Source organism: Notolabrus celidotus, chromosome 15 (assembly GCF_009762535.1).
Source record: "Notolabrus celidotus isolate fNotCel1 chromosome 15, fNotCel1.pri, whole genome shotgun sequence".
NCBI classification, from domain to species: domain Eukaryota; kingdom Metazoa; phylum Chordata; class Actinopteri; order Labriformes; family Labridae; genus Notolabrus; species Notolabrus celidotus.
Genome location: NC_048286.1, coordinates 691,554 through 713,958, shown reverse-complemented (window position 1 = coordinate 713,958; position 22,405 = coordinate 691,554). Strand labels below are relative to the sequence as shown.

Genomic DNA, 22,405 nt, shown 5'->3' with positions numbered 1-22,405 from the left:
CCCCTCCAACTGGTCATAGGGAGACATTGGTTATAAGTCATGAGTTGAATGAATGGATTCTATCTGGGTGGATCATGTCTGCTGCTGAAGAATGGCGTTCAGGACCATGGAGCTCTGTGTTGTGTGTCGCTCAGACTTCAGGGACAGTCTTCAGAGCAGAGACTGAGCAGCAGTCAGACTGTTGTGTCTCCGTCTTTGTCCACCATCTCTAAGTTTGCAGCCTGTTATGCTGTCCTTTCTTTTTGTCCATTCCCATTTTTCAGCCTGACCACATCATCCCTCCAGTGACAGTGTAGTTTGTAGTTTGTCTTCTCTGTCAGTCTGATCTCATTAACAGTTCTCTCTCTGCCCCCCTTTTGTTTTTTTGCAGGTACGTACCAGGGTCAGTGGACCGGTGGGATGCGTCATGGTTATGGTGTTCGTCAGAGTGTACCGTACGGTATGGCCTCGGTCGTCCGCTCTCCTCTACGGACCTCTCTGGCCTCTCTCCGCAGTGAGCAGAGTAACGGCACGGTGCTGCGTGACAGCCTGTCCGACAGTCCTGCTGGAACACGTGGAGGCTTCGTACTCAACTTCCACTCAGACGGGGAAGGTTCAGAGAAGAAGAAGGGTCTCTTTCGCCGCGGCTCTCTCTTCGGTAGCCTCCAGCGACTGCGCAAGTCAGACTCCCGCTCCTCGATCTCCAGTAAACGCAGCTCAGCGCACAGCGACACCACCATGAGCCGCATCAGTTCCAGCGACGCCAACTCCACCATCAGCTTTGGAGACGGAGACGCGGGCGATGACTTCCTGCCTCTAGAGGACAACGTGGACGCCACCACCACAGAGTCCTACATGGGAGAGTGGAAGAACGACAAGCGATGCGGCTTCGGGGTGTCAGAGCGATCCAACGGCATGAAATACGAAGGCGAATGGTTGAACAATAAGCGTCACGGCTACGGATGCACAATCTTTCCTGATGGAACCAAGGAAGAGGGGAAGTACAAGAACAACGTGCTGGCTCGGGGCATCAGGAAGCAGCTGATCCCGCTGAAAAACACCAAGACCAAACAGAAGGCGGACCGAGCCATCGAGGGGGGCGGTGAGAGCTGCAGCCATCGCCAGAACCAAAGTGGAGATCGCCATCTCAAGGTAACACGCCCCACATGAATTCACGTTAGACAGATCCCTGCTCATGTATCTGTGTGACTTCATAAACCAACCAGGTTCTGCTTTAAATGAAGGACAGGGATGTGGAGGGGCAGGAGCAGGACAGGCCTGTCGTCCTGACTCCATCAGGTGTTTCTTTATATTCATTATATTCTACATTAGGTATGAACAAACTGTGAAAACAAGACCCCAAGTGTAGATCAACAGAACTGAATTGAACTGGCCTAAACAGTGCTTTAGACCCCAACAGGGTCATGAAGTCATTTCAGTTTGAAGTCCTTCACTCTCTCCTAAAGGGTTCAAAAGAATCCAGAGAGGCTCTGAGTCTGATGAGGATCTGGCCCCTGGAATCTATCTTTATTTTTAAAGCACCAAATCCCGACACATGTTCTCCTTAGACTCTTTCCAAACAGAGCCGGTCTAGACCGTACTCTATGTTCTGTTATTAACAAAGACCCAACATCAAGATAGGATCAGATCCAGTCCCATCTTACAGACAGGACTCAGTCTGATCTCATCTTAATCCACCATGAGCAGAGCACTTTGCAGCATTTAGCAAGTTACAGTGGCAAGGACAAACTTCCTTTAACAGGCAGAGACCTCCAGCAGGACCAGACTCATGTTAGACACACATCTGCTGAGACCGTGTTGGAAAGAGGGATAGAGGGAGATGAAGAGAGAGAGAGATGATAGTGGTGAGACGGATAGTAGTAGTTGTAGCAGCTGGAGTCTGGGACGTCCACAGAAGCAGAGATCCAGGGGAACCTACGAGACAAGGGAGCTCAGGGACTCCAGAAAGGTCTATGGTTAGTAACTTTAAGGGGACAGGAAGACAGGCAGAGAGAGGAGAGAGAGAGAAAGACAGGATCCCAGTGTGTCAGTCTTAGCCAATAGCAGCATAACTAAGAGCTGGTCCAAGCCTGATCCAGCTCTAACTATAAGCTTTATCAAAAAGGAAAGTTTGAAGCCTACTCTTAAAAGTAGAGAGGGTGTCTGCCTCCCGGACCCTGACTGGTAGATGATACCAAAGGAGAGGGGCCTGATAACTAAAGGTTCTACCTCCCATACTACTTTTAGAGACTTTAGGTAGGACCAGCAGGCCTGCATGTTGGGTGCGTAGAGTTCTAGAGGGGTAATAGGGCACCATGAGCTCTTTAAGATATGAAGGCTAACCTCCATGATACCTGTGCAGCAACACACTCCTCCTGAACCGTTGTGCGTTTTTCCACTTAAAGATCACCCAGATTGATTCAACTGGATTAGATTTGGCTCGTAGGTAGCTTAGCTTAGTAGCTTAGCTGCATCAAAGTGGTCTGTGAGCATGATCATCATACCCAGGCCTCCATCCAACAGGCCACAGAGAGAGGCAGCATTGATTGATGATGTGAAAGATAATCTACCTCTTCATGGTGATACATGCAGACTGGAGTGATGTGGTCATTGCGGACGCTCATACAGTTGATGGTGCAGACACTAGCTACATGTGGTAATCAGCTAATGCTATCGCTAGATTGAGTGAGGTGCAAACATAAATTCACACTGACTGTGATGCTAATGTTAGCTAGCTTAGAAACAGGCTGTAAACAAAGTGATCAGCTGACTCCTCAGAGTATCTGCTCGTACAACCAAACACTGACACGTCACTACCTTAAAGCTGTCCTGCCCTTAATCCTCCCCTCTTCCTGCTCTCTGTGACTCTGACCACCAGTCACTGAATGAACATCACGCGGTGTGAAGGAGAAACGACAGACTGAGACTCAGGAGTGTTTACTGAGGGAACAAACCAGCTGAGGACGAGGAGGAGGAACATTTACTACTGACTGATAGATAATCAGACTGATGTTTGCTAACAGTAGAGTATAGAATAATTGAATGAATATTACAAAGAGTGCAGGTTTATGGCACTTCTGCATGGACTCACACCAGACTGTGAGGAGTGTGTGGCACTGTGAGCTGGAGAAGACAGCAGCAGCCTGAAACCTCCTGCTGAGGAGACGTTGACATCAGTGTCCTAAATCCTGCTCCACATGGAGTCTAACACACACGTCTGACTGTAGGAATATGTTTCAGCTGACTACTGATGTTTCCATAGCAGACTGCAGGATGAACTACAGGAGGGACCTGGAGTCTTTCAATCCAGTTACAGACAGTAATAGACCAGAGCCCTACTGCTGCTGGATTACTTCACTAAACATGCACAACTGCAGGCTGTGCTAGGCTGTGCTAGGCTGTGCTAGGCTGTGCTAGGCTGTGCTAGGCTGTGCTAGGCTGTGCTAGGCTGTGCTAGGCAATCAGAATCAGAAATACTTATTTATCCTGGGGAGGGAAATTCTGTCATTACAGAGCTCTTATAAACAGTAAGTAAGAAAGTCAAAATATTACTAGAAGGAATAAAATAAGATATACATTTGAATAAAATAAAATAAAATAAACTAAAGATAAAAAATAAATTAAAATAAAGATAGAATAGAATCAAATAAATTAAAATTGAATAGAATAGAATAGAATAAATAAGAATAGAATAAATAGAATAAAATAGCCTAAAATAAAATAAAAATAGAATAAAATAAGATGAAAATAGAATAGAATATAATACAATTAAATAGAAATAGAATACAATTAAATAAAAAATAATAATAAAGTATACAGAAGCGCAGAATAGTTAGAGGTAGCTATGCACAAAAGTGCTGCGAATGAAGGAGATATGATGTTCAAATGTCAGAGATATTACACAGTGTATTGTACGGTTATTGCACAGAGTTCAGGTTATTGTTCAGTGATTAGAGGGAGGAGTTGTAGAGTCTGATGGCCACAGACAGGAATGACTTCCTGTGGCTATGCTAACTGTACTGATCACTCCTGATCACTTGTGATCACCATTGATCCCTCCCGTAGTGTCTGATCCATGTTTGCTCCAGTTAAACCTTGGTCCTCCAGACAGAGGGTGACTGTAGAAAGATGACGTCGTTCAGTAACACTATGAGCCCACCTGATCCTAACGCAAACTAAAAGGGGGCGGAGCTACTGTTCAACAAGACCAAGGTGTTTTAATGTGGGTCATTTATTCTAATGTTAAAGGAGGGAGGAAGAGAGAGAGAGAGAGAGCAGCTATCTGTGTATTTGTGTTCACAAGTCTCCTAGAGAGTGTTTGTGCAGAAGTGCAGGCATGTCTTGTGTGTGTGTGTGTGTGTGTGTGTGTGTGTGTGTGCGCCTGTGCGTGTGTGCGTCAGAAGTAGTGCTTGTCTAAATAAGGCTTGGGAGGAGGACGCTTATCAACAGCTGACAGGAATACAGTCTTTCACAGACACACAGGCGTACACATCCACAGACAGCTGTGAGGTGTGTGTGTGTGTGTGTGTGTATGTGTGTGTGTGTGTGTGTGCGTGCGTGTGTGTGTGTGCTCTGATGACATGTTGACCTTTACACTGCTGTTTTTATGTTCCTCGTTTATTGTTTGTTGATTGATTTATAGATCTCGTTTGTAGTTTGAAGATTGATTTCACTAAACAGTGTTTTCATTGTTGTGAAGTCATGCTGTCTGTAGCCGTGGTAACAGTTAAATTGAGCTTGTGTGTGTCGGTTGGCAACTGTGAATGTTGCTCGTTGCTTGATTTAATCATTTTTTATATATTATATTATATTATATTATATTATATTACATTATATTATATTATATTATATTATATTATATTATATTATATTATGTTATATTATATTATTTTATGTTATATTATATTATATTATATTATATTATATTATATTATATTATATTATTTTATGTTATGTTATATTATATTATATTATATTATGTTATATTATATTATTTTATGTTATATTATATTATATTATATTATGTTATGTTATATTATATTATATTATATTATATTATTTTATGTTATATTATATTATGTTATATTACATTATTTTATGTTATATTATATTATGTTATATTACATTTCATTACATTATATTATTATTATTATATTATATTATATTATTATATATTATATAATATAATTATATATTACATTGCCTTACATGACATTAAATTATATTATATTATACAAATGCTATATTATATTGTATTGTATGATATTATTTTATATTATATTATATTATTTATTATTATTGGGTTACATTACATTTAATTATATAAATTATAAAAATGTAATATTGTTACAATTATTATTGTTTTATACTACATCTTTTGTTCTATTATATGATAATAATTGTTAATGTCATGTTATTTTATTTTATATTATATTGTATCATCTTCCATTCTATTGCGTTATATTATACTTTATTATTTGATATCATATAATATTAAATTATATAACAACAAATTATATTATAATATACATATTATTGTATTATATTAAGTACTAAAAAAATATAAAGTTATATATATTATAATTATAAGTACATTATAGTGTATAATATATAAGAATATGTAATATATTAAACAATGTATGTTCTAGTATATTATATTATGTAATTGTATATTATATTATATTGAAATATATTATATTAAATAATTTATAAAATTAAAATGTATTACGTTATATTATAAAAATGCTATGTAACATTTAACTGAATTATTATAAATGTTATATACCATTATATGATGTAATATTATATTCAATTCTATTTAATATTTTATTATTTTATATTATAATAAATGTTATATTTTATTCTCATAGTAATTATTATATTGCATTCTATTCTATTATACTACTGTATTATATCATACTATTGTATTCTATTATGTTGTATTATATAACCTTATGTCATATTACACTGTATTTTATTATACCATATCATTTTGAGTTATATTAAAATGATTGTTATATTTTATTGTTAAGTACATTATAATAGTATAAATATTATATTATATTATATTATATTATATTAAATTATATTATATTATATTATATTATATTATATTATATTATATTATATTATATTATATTATATTATATTGAAACACATTGAATATGGTATTATATAATCTAATATAAAATAAGTAATAATAATAATATATTATGATAGACTGTAAATGATGTCATACCTAGAGTTAGAAGGTATTCAAATGTTGTTACTGTTAAACTTCCCCCACATTTTTCGGGGGCTATACAGCATCACTGTGAATAACTAGAAATCTGTTTATGGGCTCCAGAGGAGCTGCCTAAATCATTGCTTTATATAGTTAGCATGCTGCTGACATCATATTGAAACAATAACAAGGAAAAATCATCCTCTGATTCTTAGCGCACTGAGCAGCACACTGAGCGTCAACAACACAGTCAGAAACCATTTTAGTAGCGAGCCACAGGAGTGCAGAGAAAAGACACACAACCTTCATGTGGATATCTGTGCTGATATGTGGAAACAGATTACAACTCAGGTTGGCACGTGGCTTTGTTTTCTTCACCTTGCATCGGGGGGGGGGGGCTCCACAGCATCCTTGCAGCGGTCTGCAGGTGACTGGTCCTGAGATGGAGATGAAGAGTCTTTAGTGTACTTGTTGACAGTGCTTCTCTTGAACAGTGATTGTAACTTGGGAACAGGTACATTGAGTTAATGATTCACAGCAGCTGAATGAAGCCGTCCTGTTCCACAAAAGCAATGGGTGACATGTCTTCAACAGTAGAGTGGGCCACTGCCTCATGGCACAGTGTGGGTAAAGGAGCTACAGTGGGTGCTGAAAGTACTCAGACCCCTTCACTTTTTATACATTTGTTATGTTACAGCCTTATTTCAAATTTGATTAAAATATTTTGTCCCTCAACATTCTACACACAATACCCCATAATGACAAAGTGAAAAATGTTTTGTAGACATTTTTGCAAATTAATTAAAAATAAAACACAAATATCACATGTGCATAAGTATTCACATCCTTTACTTTGAAACTCAACATTGAGTTCAGGTGCATCCTGTTTCCTCTGACCGTCCTTGAAATGTTTCTACAACTTGATTGGAGTCCACCTGTGGTAAATTCAATTGATTGGACATGACTTGGAAAGGCACACACCTGTCTATATAAGATCCTACAGTTGACAGTGCATGTCAGAGCACAAACCAAGACATTTCCATAGACATTTCTGCTGCATTGAAGGTCCCAAAGAGCTCAGTGGTCTCCATCATACATAAATGAAAGAAGTTTAGAACCACCAGGACTCTCCCTAGAGCTGGCCGCCTGGTCAAAATGAGCGATCAAGGGAGAAGGGCCTTGTTCAGGGAGGTGACCAAGAACCCAACGGTCACTCTGACAGAGCTCCAGCATTCCTCTGTGGAGATGGGAGAACCTTCCAGAAGGACAACCATCCCTGCAGCACTCCACAGATCAGGTCTTTATGGTAAAGTGGTCAGACGGACGCCACTCCTCAACACAAAGCATATGAAAGTTTGTCAATAGGGACCTAAAGGACTCTCAGACCATGAGAAACCACATTCTCTGGTCTGATGAAACCAAGATTAAACTCTTAGGCCTAAATGTCTGAAGGAAACCAGGCACCACTCATCACCTGGCCAATACCATCCCTTACAGTGAAGCATGGTGGAGGCAGCATCAAGCTGTAGGGATGTTCTATCTTCCGCTGTGTGTGTGTGTGTGTGTGTGTGTGTGTGTGTGTGTGTGTGTGTGTGTGTGTGTGTGTGTGTGTGTGTGTGTGTGTGTGTGTGTGTGTGTGTGTGTGTGTGTGTGTGTGTGTTTTATTTTACGGGGTTAAGGTATGCATTTTTACTTGTGTGATATTCTGATATGTTGGTCCATGTTTTATCTGGTCCAGCTCCGGACATTTGCGTGATTATGCTGGCACTTCAATGCACTAACTTGCACTTTAATATAACTTATGTGTGCTCTTGTTAGGTATTGTTGTTTTCATTGTCATGCTACCATGATGTACTGTTTTCATGAACTCTGTTTTGACCTGCCAGGGATGAAAATTTGCCTTATGGCTAACTCTGGCATATTTACATTGTTGCAAACGCTGAAATGTTCATTAATATGCACTGTCCCTTTAAATAAATTAATAAATAAATAAAATGTTTTTCAGCTGCAGGAACTAAGAGACTAGTCAGGATCAAGATGAACACAGCAAAGTACAGAGAGATTCTTGATGAAAACCTTCCATTTTGGAATAAGGCTGTAACATAACAAAATGTAGAAAAGGTGAAGGGGTATGAATACTTCACTCCATACCTACTGTATGTATGTTGTTTCAGTGCAGAAGGATGTGAAGGCTCCATGTTTTGCAGTTTGACACACTCTTTGTATATGACTCTATATGGTGGCAGAGATACGGCTTGCTCTACAGAACACATTATTCTGCTGCTGGTCTGAAATGTAATACTTGAACCATCTCAACATAATAAAGCAGAAATGTATTTTTACTGAGCAGCTCCAGTTCAGCAGAGATGCTGCCATCTTTATGTGTGTGCATGTCGTCACTGCATACAGCACCTGTTAGTGTGAGTGTGCGGGTGAGGGGCGGACAGATGGTGAACAGAGAGAGAGAGGAGCAGCTCCACAGAAGAAATGTATGACACTATTTTTATTCAACATAAACTAAATCAAGATAAACAATACTGTCTGACCCTACATGGAGTTTGTAATTTATGTTAATATATTTGAAAAACTGGATGTATGACATTAAATGTAGAAATGAAGTCCTGTGGGGTCAAAGGTCAGTCGGGTACCCCGCCCCTGATACCAATCATATCCCAGTAAGCAGGTCATGAAGCAGTGACTCTGAGTCACGCTGGGAATCTTCTGTGAAAGCTGGATTATTTTTGATTTGATGATCAATATCTGAGTAGAAAGCAGCTCTGATGATGCTCAGTGAGCTGACCCAGAGCTCTTTGAATTGTTGGTGAAATGTGCCTTTATCTAAACTCGCCTCTGTCTGTTAAACTCTGCTCAGAGGTCAGAGGTCAGATTAAAGTGAACCTCTGCAGGATGTTTGGATTTCACTGACGGATTAAAATCAAGATTCAAATTTGTTGTTTACTCATTCTGTGTGTGTGTGTGTGTGTGTGTGTGTGTGTGTGTGTGTGTGTGTGTGTGTGTGTGTGTGTGTGTGTGTGTGTGTGTACTTGCAGAACGTCACACGCCCGGGCAAAAGGTGAGGCTGCAGACCAGGCTGCACAGTCATCCAATCAGGACTCAGATATCGCCCGTGCTGTAGCCAGAGAGCTGTCCCCCGCCTTCCACCAGCCAGGTAACAACAGCAACAACAACAGCAACAACAACAACAACACAAAACAACAACACAAAACAACATAAACAACATTCATTGTTAGAATGAACTATCTGCATGCAACAGGTTAGACTTGGTGGTATGGCTCTGTTCTAGGAGCTCCCTGGAATGCCAAAACCTGAGGTGGGGAGAGCACACCTCCCCTCTCTTTCATGAGCATGCATTTGTATCCACATTGTTTTGATGCTAACGGAAGCTAAAGTTTTAGCCACTTTGTTTTAAATCTAACTGAAGCTAACAATTTAGCAACATTGTTTTAATGCTGACAGAAGCTAACATTTTAGCCTCATTGTTTTGATGCTAACTAAAACTTAACTTTTAGCCACATTGTTTGGCTGCTAACGCAAGCTTATGTTTTGTAGCCACATTATTTTCATGCTAACGAAATTTAACATTTTAGCCAAATTGTTTGATGCTAACATAAGCTAACATTTTATCCACATTGTTTTGATGCTAACGGAAGCTAAAGTTTTAGCCACTTTGTTTTAAATCTAACTGAAGCTAACAATTTAGCAACATTGTTTTAATGCTGACAGAAGCTAACATTTTAGCCTCATTGTTTTGATGCTAACTAAAACTTAACTTTTAGCCACATTGTTTTGCTGCTAACGCAAGCTTATGTTTTATAGCCACATTATTTTCATGCTAACGAAATTTAACATTTCAGCCAAATTGTTTGATGCTAACATAAGCTAACATTTTATCCACATTATTTTGATGCTAACGGAAGCTAATTTTTTCAGCCACATTGTTTTGATGCTAAGTGAAGCTAGCGGTTTTACCTCACGTTACGATCTGTGGCTTCAACAAGCAGAAGCCAAATGTGTCTGAACTCTTTTCTGCTGGGTTATTTGACATGACGTGTGATCAGTTTGTCAGTTTGATTTCACTCCATGGACCATCGTGCTGACAGCACATTCATCTTTATATTTTATTCAGCTTTATTAATTAATTATAAAACAGAGATGAAGGATAGAAACACAGTGAAGCTTGACTTTGGTTTAAACATAAGAAACACACTTCACCACTGTGCTAATGCTAACCCCAGACACTGATACGGAGATACTGTAGAAGCTAGCATGCCTGAGAGTCACCAGTCATCTTCAGTCAGGTGAAAAGCGTGAAGTCTGGAGAGCATGAGTGAAATAAAGCTTCCACTGAGCGCTCTGTGGAGCTGCAAACATATATATATATCACCTGAACTTCACGTTGGTGATGGTTACATCTAAACAACAATCCTTCCCTTTACACCGCCGCCAGGATGAAGCTTATAAAAGTACAGACAGATAAATGTGTTAGGATCCGGTCGGGTCAGTGATGCTGCAGTTTGAGGAGTAGGGTGAGAAACTCTTCCTCATCAGAGCAAAGGTGACTGATATCATTCAACTGTCTCTCCCTCCCTCCACACTAAACATGACCCTACCCCTCACCTTACCTCAGAACACTGTATCACCACACTGTCAGGATAAAAGGGTACGGCTGTGAAAACAGACATTATTGCTAAGCTAGCGTTCGCTTCACAAGCCATCAAAGCAGCCATGTTGATGTTACTCACTGGTTTTTACTGCTGATCATTCTTCAGTTTGACCATTGTTGTATTTGACCTGAAAGAGAGCATCGTTGGAGGAGAGAGGATACAAACATGATGATAAGAAATAAAAGGCATAACTATGAGGACCAGAAGAGTTGTTATTGAGCAGATTGTGATATTGACGTACTGGTCCTTTAAATCTAACCTGCTGTGGTCCTGTTTCTGCACGCTCATATCTCTGTGTTTCAGGCCCTGACTACATCCGACAGAAGTACAATGAGCCAGTGGAGGTGAAGGAGGTGGTGGAGGAGAAAAAGGAGAAATCTCCATCAGGAAGCCCTCACTTCTACAGGAAAGGCACGACGCCTAACCAGTCTCCCTCTCAGAGTCCAGCTCCCAGCCCCCCTCCCTCACCCTCAGCCGGAATAAAGACCTTCTTGAGCAGTAAGGCCAGTGTCGCTCCTGCTGCCAAAGAGAACAAAGCTCCGCCGGCCGAGTCCCTGACAGCAGGTACGACCCGACACCTGACGGACACGGTGAAGCGTCCTTCAGCAGCTTTAACAGGCTGATGGTGTGATAATCAGCAGAGTGAGCAGACAGATCTATGAGGTCTAGATCAGGGTCAATATTGAGTATCTCGTCCTGTGCTGAACAGCAAACTTTAAATCAAACCCTTAAAGAGAAGTACTGAAGGTGAGGAGACTCCAGACCGTTCCTGATCCAGAGTCTGACGGTGGTTGGGTCAGTGTGGATGCTCCTCAGTAAACGGTCAGCTGTTTGCCTGCTCTGAACGCTGGAGCCGAGTGTAAACACTTACCTGGTAGCTTTGGATCAATGTGATCAGTTATGGATCAGTTATTGATCAGTTATTGGTTTTTCACACTTTCCTCCAGGGACTGCTTTTGAAAAGAGTTTGACTTTGTGTACACTTGAAGTCTTCCTCCATCCTCTTTAGAGTTTGTAAATCAGAGGATCATCTTTTTGAAGGTCCCTTATTTCACACGATGAAGTCCCCAGAGTTTAACGTACACGAAACTCTGAACCCAGAGTTCGGATCATAATGCATCAGATCATCACGTGTTAAAGATTAAACAGGTGTTGATTCAGTCGACCCTTTATAGAGTCATACTCAACAGAGCAGTTTACAAAGGAAAGACACAATCACCCACCCAACCCTAGGTCCAGTCCTCCACATAGATCCATATAGACCTACAAATATCCATACATATCCACATACACCTACATACATCCACATAGATCCATACAGATCCATATACATTAAGTCCATATAAATCCACATAGATCCACATAGATCCAAAAAGTTCCACAAAGATCCACAAAAATCCACAGATCCACAAAATCCATCCAGATCTATACTGATCCATATATAGTAGGTCCACATAGATCCACATAGACCCATACAGATCCAAAGCAATCCATATAGTCCAATATATTTCAATATAGATACACATAGACCTGAATTGATCCTTATAGATCCACATCAATCAACATAGACCCACATAGATCCACATATACCGACATAGATCCATATAGCTCCACTAAAATCCACATAGATCCATATAGTTCCACATAGATTCACACTGATCTAAACTGATCCATATAGATCAACATAAATCAACATAGACCCACATAGATCCACATAGACCCACATAGATCCACATAGATCCACATAGATCCACACAGATCTGAATTGATCCGTGTAGATCCACATAGACCCACATAGATCTACGTAAACAAAAAGATCCATATTAATGCATATAGATCCACATAGATCCACATTAATCCGTATACGTAGATCCACATAGATCAACGTAGATCCATAAAGATCCACATAGATACACATAGATCTACATAGATCTACATAGATCTACATAGACCTACATAGATCTATATAGGCCCACATAGATCAACATACATCTATATAGATGCACATATATCCACATTGATCCATGGTGAGTTCTGTTCAGTGATGGTCCAGATGGAGACACATTGAGGGACTGTAGAAACAGCACCAGGAGCAGAAACAAGGCTCCTGGAGCAGGAAGGACACTCACTGTGTTAGTATGACTGAGTGATGTCACATCAGATCAGGTTTTCCAGGATCTCTGCAGGTTATCTGGAGGATTCTCAGGACAGTGTTTGAAGCCGTTTAGGAGAGCTGAAATCATGATGATCACACATTTACATAAAGAAAGCATGTTCGTCCTCTCCATGTTGATACCAGTATTCATATCTTTAACAATATCCTTTAAGGTGCTTTTAGACGCCATTTATTACATGATTGTCCTTAGAACCTCACAATTAATCAATAAAAATGACAATAATTCACTATCTGACAGCTTTAATAATTATATTTTTATATCATTAGGGCCCGAGCACCAAGGTCGGCGAAGGCCCTCTTGTAACCCTAAGGATTTTTCTTTCTTTCTACCTAGCAAAGTAAATTACCTTTTTGGAGCCTTCAACATGCCCCAAAACTCACCAAACTTGACACACTCATCTGGCCTGGTAAAACATTTTGATATTCGTATGGTCCCACGCAAAAAGTCCCAAAAATAGGATCTTCAAAAAGTATTTCTAATGTCATGGTGAAATCACAAAAGAAAGTCAGCCATCTTTTTCTTTTCAATTTTTCACCTGATTTGCAAAGGTATGTATTTAAGAGATCTTGCACTAGGCCTTTTCTCCGATCAAGTCCAAACCACTCACATTTTGTAGTAAACACACTGACGATTCAAAGTTATCAGAAAAATTGTGGGCGTGGCAGACATTCAGGCGATGCATCAAACACATGTCTCGCCATTTAAAGGAAATTGAATTTTGGGGGCTTTAAAATGCACAAAATCTCACCAAATCGTTCACAAGCATCGGCCACACGCATCGGCCACACATATCCCATTTATATATTTTGGGACTCTCGTCAAAGAAAGTCAAAGATCTGCTCCATAGCGCCCCCTAAAGGGTTAAAACCTTGAAAGAAAAGGGGAAAATAACCCCCCCCCCATAAAGGTTTTTTTGAGCTACGTGCACAATTTTGGACATGCATATTCAGGGCATCAGGGCGCACAAAAAAGCCTCTTGCACCCATATCCAAAAACCAACAGGAAGAGCGCCATCTGGCTTTGAATGTGAAAAATGGCCCCCAAGTAAGGGTGAATACCTTAATGGTACACAGCAACACCTGCTGCACATCAGGCTGTGGCGCACATCAGGTGGTGGTGCACACAGGTGGTGGTGCACATCAGGCTGTGGCGCACATCAGGTGGTGGTGCACACAAGTGGTGGCGCACATCAGGTGGTGGCGCACATCAGGCTGTGGCGCACATCAGGTGGTGGTTGCTGGTGTGCGAGTGCCCGCTGATCGCCACTTGTGGCTTTAATTATTATATTTCTGTTTTGAAAGTAACTCTTAGTTTATCTGTTGAAGAGCGGCTCAGATCTGTCATTCTATTCAAAGGGAATGTCCAGACATGACAGTGAACAGACTTTTCTCAGCCCACTGGTCCAGAGTCTGTGTAGTGACAGTCTGACCCACCAGTGTACCTTGGTATTCTAATGTTGAGGATGCACCGCCAGGGTTTCCCTCACGGAGTCAAGACCTTTCCACAAAAGAGATCAGACCTTCATTTAACGTAATCCTCTATTGATAAACCACAGGACCATCTCTCTCTCTCTCTCTCTCTCTCTCTCTCTCTCTCTCTCTCTCTCTCTCTCTCTCTCTCTCTCTCTCTCTCTCTATCTATCTTGGTGGTTTGATCCTCCTCCTACTGTGTGCATGATGGGCTGGATGCCAGACCTCCAGGTGCGCTCCAGATAAGTGGATGAGGAGCTTGATCTCCTGAGCCTCAGCTCACAGCTCCCTCAGAGATCTCTGTGTGGTAACTTTGGTTGTCTTCTCCTCTCTTCTCCTCGGCAGGCATAACAAAGGCAGCATCCAAACAGTCACTAAGACAGGAAGTCAGACAACAAGAGGCGCCCGCTGCAGTCAAACCCGCCCCTCCCACGACCACCAGCAGTTACCCCAGCAATGGGCAGATTCACTCCCAGTACCACGGGTACTATGTCATGGCCGACGTCAAGGCCCTGCCACCGGAAGACCCCATCGGTCTGGAGGATGACTTCCACCCGTCAAGCATGGCACGCTTGCCGCCACCTGCCAAACAGATTCTGGCACCAGCACCGAAAGCCCTGCCCGCCCCGAGCCCTTCAGCAGCTCCACCCAAAGAGTCCGCCAAAGCTCCAGAGTCTGCCAAACCAAAAAGACAGGAATCAACTAAACCAAAGAGCCTCTCAGAAACCAAGAAAGCTAGCATGGAAATAGCTCCTGAAATCCTCGAAGAAGAGTCGGTGAGTTAGAGTCCTCTCACACGTGGATCAGGGGAGGCCCTGCTCCTTTAGGTCTCTGCAGTTTGACGTTTGAACCTAAAGGAACCTAGACTTGATTGTTTAACTCAAGATGCTTTTAAATCCAAGTCTTAGCTGTAAATGTGTCAGGGCCTGAACCCCGTGAGACTGGTCCTCAGCCGGTCCTCTGAGGGGAGGGGAGTCTGATGAAGGCCCCTCTCTCTGATGAGAATCAGCACATATCTGTTCTGGGCTCCATGTTAGACCGGTCCAGACGGGCCAGCTGACTGCACGCTCAAACGCGGTCTGAAGAGATCAATGCTTTCGTGGTCATGTCTCCTACTTTCACATGGTCTACCTGTGATCCTCGGTGTGTCAGGGATTCTTGTCATCGTTTCATAAGGGCCTGCCTCGCGTGTGTGTGTGTGTGTGTGTGTGTGTGTGTGTGTGTGTGTGTGTGTGTGTGTGTGTGTGTGTGTGTGTGTGTGTCATAGTTGAGAGGAGTCTCAGCTTCACTGTCACTCCTGCAAATCCTGCATCCCTTAAAACCATCGTAGCAAAAGTCAACATGTAAAGAGATCACCAGAAAAGGGAGGGAGAGGGAGGGAGGACCAGAGCAGGAAGGAGAGAAAGGTCCAGACCACTGGAGTTGGCTGGAATATGAGGGTTCAGTGAGGATGTACAGGATATGGACAAGTGAGCAGAGGATAGAAGAGACCAGGTAGTGTAGGAACGACTTGTTACTCTCTTCTGGTGTGGACATGAATCAGGAGATGTCTCTCAGACCAGCAGCAGCATGAACCCTATGATAACTGTGCTAGCACAATGACAAAGAAGAAAGTGCAGAGTTATATTCAATCCCTGAGCATGTCGCTGCTCTGTCTCTCAGAACAAGGTCTTTCCTTCTGCAAGGCTCTCCTTAAGGAGTTTTTGGACAGGAGGAACTTTACCCCTGAACTATGGGGGGGCTTCAATTCTGAACATGTCTGATTGGTAGATTAAAACCAGTGTTTTTATTCTGCCCGCCGTCCACAATAACATCACACACATCTGTGATTCTCTTGTTTAGCAGCTTGTAACAGTAGTCTTCTCTCAGCCCACCGTGAATGCGTCTCTCCCGGTGTTATGGTTTTAAAAGTGACCCTGTAACCTGGAGACCTTCAGCTGAACGTGTCAGTGTTTGTGGAGTTTACACAGCTGTTGAAACACAGAGGGAGTTCCTGGGAATGCAAACTAGTTTAGTTTTTATTAAGATTTCTAAATATCCTCATCAGATATTTAATGATCGTCTAAAGACGTTTATGAGGGATGCATCCGGCTGAAAGTCTCCAGTTAACAGGGTCGCTGTTTAAACCAAAACACCAGTCGATCTCTGTCACGGCTTTTTGAGTTCAAAAGGATTTTAAAGCCGTGTTGAAACGTCTTTGCTACTCGCGCTTATCTCCTCTCACGTGTTGATTCAGTGAATCCATCTGTGATGAAATATAGCACCATCTAAAACAGACCAGCTGAGTCTCTTCATGCTAACAGGCTAACTGTTGTGTTACTCATAATGATACCTGCCTGTCCGTCTGCTTCTATGGTGTCATCTGTGATGAATGGCATTCCTCTTTGTTTTACTGCCCTCTACTGGTCTGGTGGTGTAGTGCATTAACTTTTGTTTTCTCCATACGTCACTGGCCTGATTTACACAATCTACCCGGGACTTCAGCCCACGGTCGAAACAAAGCCAACAATGGGGGACCAGGAACCTTTTAGTTCAGGGGAAAGTAGTTCTGGGGACTAAAAGACCTGGAACTCTTGGTCCAAATGCACCTTTTGTGATGTTCCAGATTCAGGGTGTGCAGTGAGCTCAATGTCGGTCCTGCTCATGACGCTGAGATCAGGAGACGCCCTGAGCCTGGTTCTGTGTTGGACATTCAATCATGTACTATAGTTCTGAGGCCTGACAGGACATCTGATACTAAACATATAAAAATGAAGGACCGGAACAAACTGGGTCTTGTTCCTGGTGGAGAGGAGCCAGCTAAGAGAGAGAGTGACTTTATCTGTCCAGAGCTTGCTGTTAAAGATCTGCTGAAGGGAAACTAAATACAAGAATCCACAGCACATGATAACAAACTCAGGATCATGACCACGCTCTCTTTATCTTCACAGGGCCCTAACTCCGTCCTGGTGGCTCTGGTGATGCTGCTGAACGTAGGTCTAGCTATCATTTTTGTCCATTTCCTCACCTGACCAAATCTTCACTCAGGTAAGACTTCACTTCTGCCTGTCATGAAACTGAAACTGTGTCACTGAAATACTCCTGCAGCTTTCTCTATGTGTACTCTCTGCCTCTAAAGAACACACTGGATACATTCATGCTCTACCTCGTGAGTCTGACCTGTCTTCTCACAACAAGTGAGGTCTTAAAACAGAAGCAGCTCGCCTCCTAACTTTGGATAAGACTCGGCCTGACCCCACCTTAATCCACCATGAGCATTGCACCTCACAGTATTTAGCTAGTTACAACAGCAAGGACAAACTTCCTTTAACAGGCAGAAACCTCGAGCAGGACCAGACTCATATAAGACAGACATCTGCCTCGACTGAGTTGGGTCTGGAAAGAGGGATAGAGGAGAATAAGAGAGAGAGGTCGCCTTTAAAGCAGAAGTTTTTATCTTGACGCCAGGCGAGGGTGAAACTCCTCCATTAGAATCTGAACTGAGTATTTTGAGGTTTGATTGCTGCTCCTGAGTAGGGCTGGGCGATGATTCGAGAACAATAATTATCGTGATATAATTTTTCTCAATATAAATATGACAAATGCTTGATAAGAATTCAATATAAATAAACCTGTAATTACACCCCCCAGCCATCGGAAAAGGGGGCACTAGTGAGCCTTAAACGTTAGTTGCCACCTAACATTAGACAGAAGAAGAAGACTGCATTGAACAGCCAATCATGTCGCAGGGTGGGAGGTAGGCGGGGCTTAAAGTCGTTTGGAGCGGAATGTAAACACAGCTGAGACAAGCGACAGTGACTCTGAAGAAAACTCAAAACCTAGCAGCTCACAGCAGAGTGGTTAGTCTGACACTGAGTCGACTCTGTGTTAACTATTAACTTCATACACTTCATTAAATCTACTTTCAGGATGTGGGGAAAGGAAGAGCACAGAGACAACTTCTTCGACCGTAGGAGAACTGAACACTGAACGATGTGATGCATTCACTGCACTGTGGAAAACAACATCACTCTGTCTGTAACCCTTAGTAATCTTAAAGGGGAGAGCACAACTCAAAACAATACTCTATAAACTGATACACAGAATACAGTTTGATATATCTTTGTTGTAAATTTAAATCAAATTATGGAAATAACCTCAACCTGAGAAAAATAAGAATCTACAAACTAAAACTTCACAAAAATCTCATCTTCCATTAAAGACCTGCTTCCTGTTAGCACCGTCAGAAATGATGGATTTAAGAAGTTCATCAGAAAACTAAATCCAGATACAAACTAACAAACTGTCTTCTTTCTTCAACTTTCACTCAGGAGCAAAAATCTGACTTTGCATTTAAATGAAATAATGATTTGATATTTATCATGATAATTATGGATATCGACTGATATGAAATATTTTATCATGAGAACATAATTTTCAATATCGCCCAGCTCTACTCCTGAGACAGGATTATTTGCTACATGGGGGTTGGGAGGAGCAGGCCTCGATCATGAGAAGCTGAAAGGTAGGGCATGTAGGTTGCTGGTGTCGGGCCTGCCTCTCTGCCGTCCTGAAGGAGCTGACGGTGCTGACGGTGCCGACGGTGCCGACGGTGCCGACGGTGCTGACGGTGCTGGAGCTCGGGGAAACTTGATTTGGCTCAGTGTCAGGAGGAGCAGAGAAACAGGAGGTTTTAGGGTCAGTTCAGGCTCAGGGGCTCTTGGCAGGCGTCTGATGAAGAAGGTAGTGACGAAGAGCAGACGGTCATGGTTACTGTTAGGATCTGTTTGAAGTGGTGGATAGAAACAGGGGGGGACAGATTGGATGATCTAATGAGGACAGGCTGAAGCTTTTGGATGGAGGTGGGGCTACAGTTGATTGGAGGGATAAAGGCTGGTTTATGCTTCTTCGTCTCCCCTACGCAGCATGGACTGATGCTGACATGAGCACCATATACTTGTACGTCGATGTGTCCGTGACACGCAGCAATTCTCACCTGCTTCCGGTCCCGCTACGATCTCTGTTTCCTTTTCCACAGAGATTCAGAGCGTGTTCTGTTAATCTACAGCTGATACATGTTGCTGTTTATCATACAGACATGATTACATGAAGAATAGAGAGGAGGAGATGAAATACACGGCCAATGTGCAGATCCTGTAAGTGCTGTAGTGCGAGAAACACAATGACACTGAGTGGACCAATCACAGGGCTTGCGGTCCGCGTCGATTCTACATGTAGCTACATTTTGGAGGAGGTGCACGTCAGCTACGTGCGTAGGCCTCTGCGTAAGTACGGGAGCTACGTGGACCTCAGGCGTAGGCTCCGCTGTCGATTCGACCCAGAAGTATAAATCAGCCTTTACTGGAGAGTAGAGATGCAGGCTGCAGAGACTGACAGCATGCTTTGATCAGCTAACCTGACCCAGGACCAAATGAGTACTTGTCACAGGATCGCTGGGGATGGGGCCCAAAGAAGTCTCCTGTCTGGTGGTCAAAACTAGCAGAGTGATTTTCAGTGTGTTTATTCTCTGACCCCTATCACCGCTCCCTCTCTCTCTTATTCTCCTCTATCCCTCTTTCCAGACCCAACTCGGTCGAGGCAGATGTCTGTCTAACATGAGTCTGGTTCTGCTCGAGGTTTCTGCCTGTTAAAGGAAGTTTGTCCTCTCCGCTGTAACTGTTATGTATGAGCCACACCAGCACAGGTTGTGGCTGTAGTTTACGGCAGTTTAGCAACAGTTTTCAGTATAACAGTCTTGTTGGGGAATGCTACACATGTGTGTCATGAAGTGTAATGTGTAGCGCACAACAATGTTACCTCATGTAAATTGAGGCAGTGGTCTTTAGGTTATTACATACAACTGTAACTAGCTAAATACTGTGAGGTGCAATGCTCATGGTGGATTAAGGTGGGGTCAGACTGAGCCTTATCCTGTCTTGGTGTTGGGTCTCTGTTCATAATTTGACATAGAGTGGTCTAGACCTGCTCTGTTTGTAAAAGAGTCTTGAGACAGCATGACAGCATGCCTTACTTCCACTGTGAGTTTAATACGATCAGTTAACTTGACCCAGGACCCAAAGTCTTCCTGTCACAGGACTGCTGGGGACGGGGCCCAAACAAGTCTGCTCTCTGGTGAACTAAAAGTTAGACCTCAGTCAGGTTCCGGGCTGGATCCAGACTGGTCTATGTTGCTGATATGAGTGTGTTTATTCTCTGACCCATCACTAAGCTCTACCCCTTCAGTCAGGTCTGCTCCACCTGTCCAGCCCTGCTCCTCTGTGGGCTCAGATGTGGCACACACACTTCAGAGAGTCAGAAATAGTCCTCTCTCTCTGAGGTGTCTCCTCGCTGAGCTGACAGTGACGGACAGAGACAAGTGACCCACCTATTTTAGAATCCAGTCCGGTTCTGCGTCTGAAGAACTGTCGTGACCCAGCTGCAAACACAACATCTGATGTCCTTCTATATAAAACACACATGCTGTCTCTAATCCCTCACTTCTCTTACCTTACAGTGGACTCGTCCAAACTGGGAGTCGCTAACTCTCCGTCAGCCAAAGGGGCCTTTTCAAATATGCCGCCAGTCAGAACGGCAGACACCAGCAGGACGGAGGACTGAAAATAGACTAATGAAGGAAGGAGGAGGAGGAAGAGGAGGAGGAGATGAAGGGAGGAAACAGAAGGAGCAGAGGGAAGAGAAAAAGCAGAGAGAGAAAGATGAAACTTCCACCATCACCCACCCACCCCCCTTGGGTGCCTGAGTCGGACCTGATTGGACTGGCGATGATTTGTGACTCCGCTCAGAGTGCAGTGACAGCTGAAGCAGGCAGAGGCTGTTTAGAGAAGGCCTGAGCCCCTCCATCCAGGTTCCCAATAACAGGAGGCCAGCAGAGGAGAGTGAATGGGAGTGAGGCTGAGACCTGGCATCTGTACTGCCCATAAATGCCTGTAATGTGTGTGTGCTCATCCAACTGTTCAGCTCCTTTGGAAGCTTTGAAATGCTGCAATAAAAAGCTTGTGCGCCGTCCAGCTGAGTGGAAGAATATTTGTTTCCTAGACGATCCTGCAGAGGAGCAGAGACAGGGCTGCTTCTGCAGGACTGATCCTCAGGTCCAGCACTGTTGCTCGCATGCTTCCTCTTTACAACATGAAGGACACATGCACAATCAGATCTGTTACATAAAACATTTTGAACTGCAGTGCACTTTAATTGAGCTGTTCAGCAGGTCAGTCACACCGATCAATGCCTTCCTGCTGCCGTCTGCTGCACACAGCGTCCGTCACAGCGCCCTGCTCCGTGTGATCGCTCAAACATCAGACTCTGCTGCAGCTCTCTGATTCTCCTCAACTCTTCTCTTACATAAAAATCCACACAAACAAGTTTGGACAGAGACCAGGAGTGTGCATATCTCAGTGTGGTGTATTCGTGTGTGTGTGTGAGATAGAGAGAGAGTGTGTGTGGGTGGGCAGGGGGTGCACTGGGTATGTTCGTAGATGCACTTTGAGCTGATGGAAGCCAACAGCTGCCTTACCGTTTTACAGAGTGACGTGTTGGTGGGTGAGAAGGGCCGGGGCAGGAATGTGAAGCGCTCGGCTGTTCTCCCTCTGCCATGTCCTGGGAGAGCGGCTCTATTTATACCCGTCTGTCTATCGATCTGCTCAGATCTGTTTTTATCTCTCTGCTCACTGCTGCACACACATCAGCTGGCTTTTTATTCCAGAGAGATAGAAGAAGAAGAAGAAGAAGGAGAAGAAACTCCACTTCTGATTGAAGAGGTTGCTGAACACAGTTATTTGATCACCCTCCACTCATTAGTGATTCTTTTTTTATCATTCATGTTCCCACGATGATCCTGACACCACACAGGCTCATGTGTTTGTGATGAGCCGGAGA

The 22,405-nt window shown here is 42.8% G+C and overlaps 1 protein-coding gene across 1 annotated transcript in view; it reads left to right on the top strand.

Moving 5' to 3' along the window:
* LOC117826420 (junctophilin-1-like) overlaps nucleotides 1-21,538 on the top strand; it is a 34,282-nt gene extending 12,744 nt beyond the window's left edge. Inside the window, 7 exon segments of the mRNA XM_034702457.1 lie at nucleotides 371-1,074; nucleotides 1,076-1,131; nucleotides 9,253-9,371; nucleotides 11,191-11,451; nucleotides 14,879-15,309; nucleotides 17,464-17,560; nucleotides 21,027-21,538. Of these exon segments, the coding sequence (XP_034558348.1) occupies nucleotides 371-1,074; nucleotides 1,076-1,131; nucleotides 9,253-9,371; nucleotides 11,191-11,451; nucleotides 14,879-15,309; nucleotides 17,464-17,544 (1,652 nt within the window). The 3' untranslated portion in view covers nucleotides 17,545-17,560; nucleotides 21,027-21,538.
* The last annotated feature ends 867 nt before the right edge of the window (nucleotides 21,539-22,405 follow it).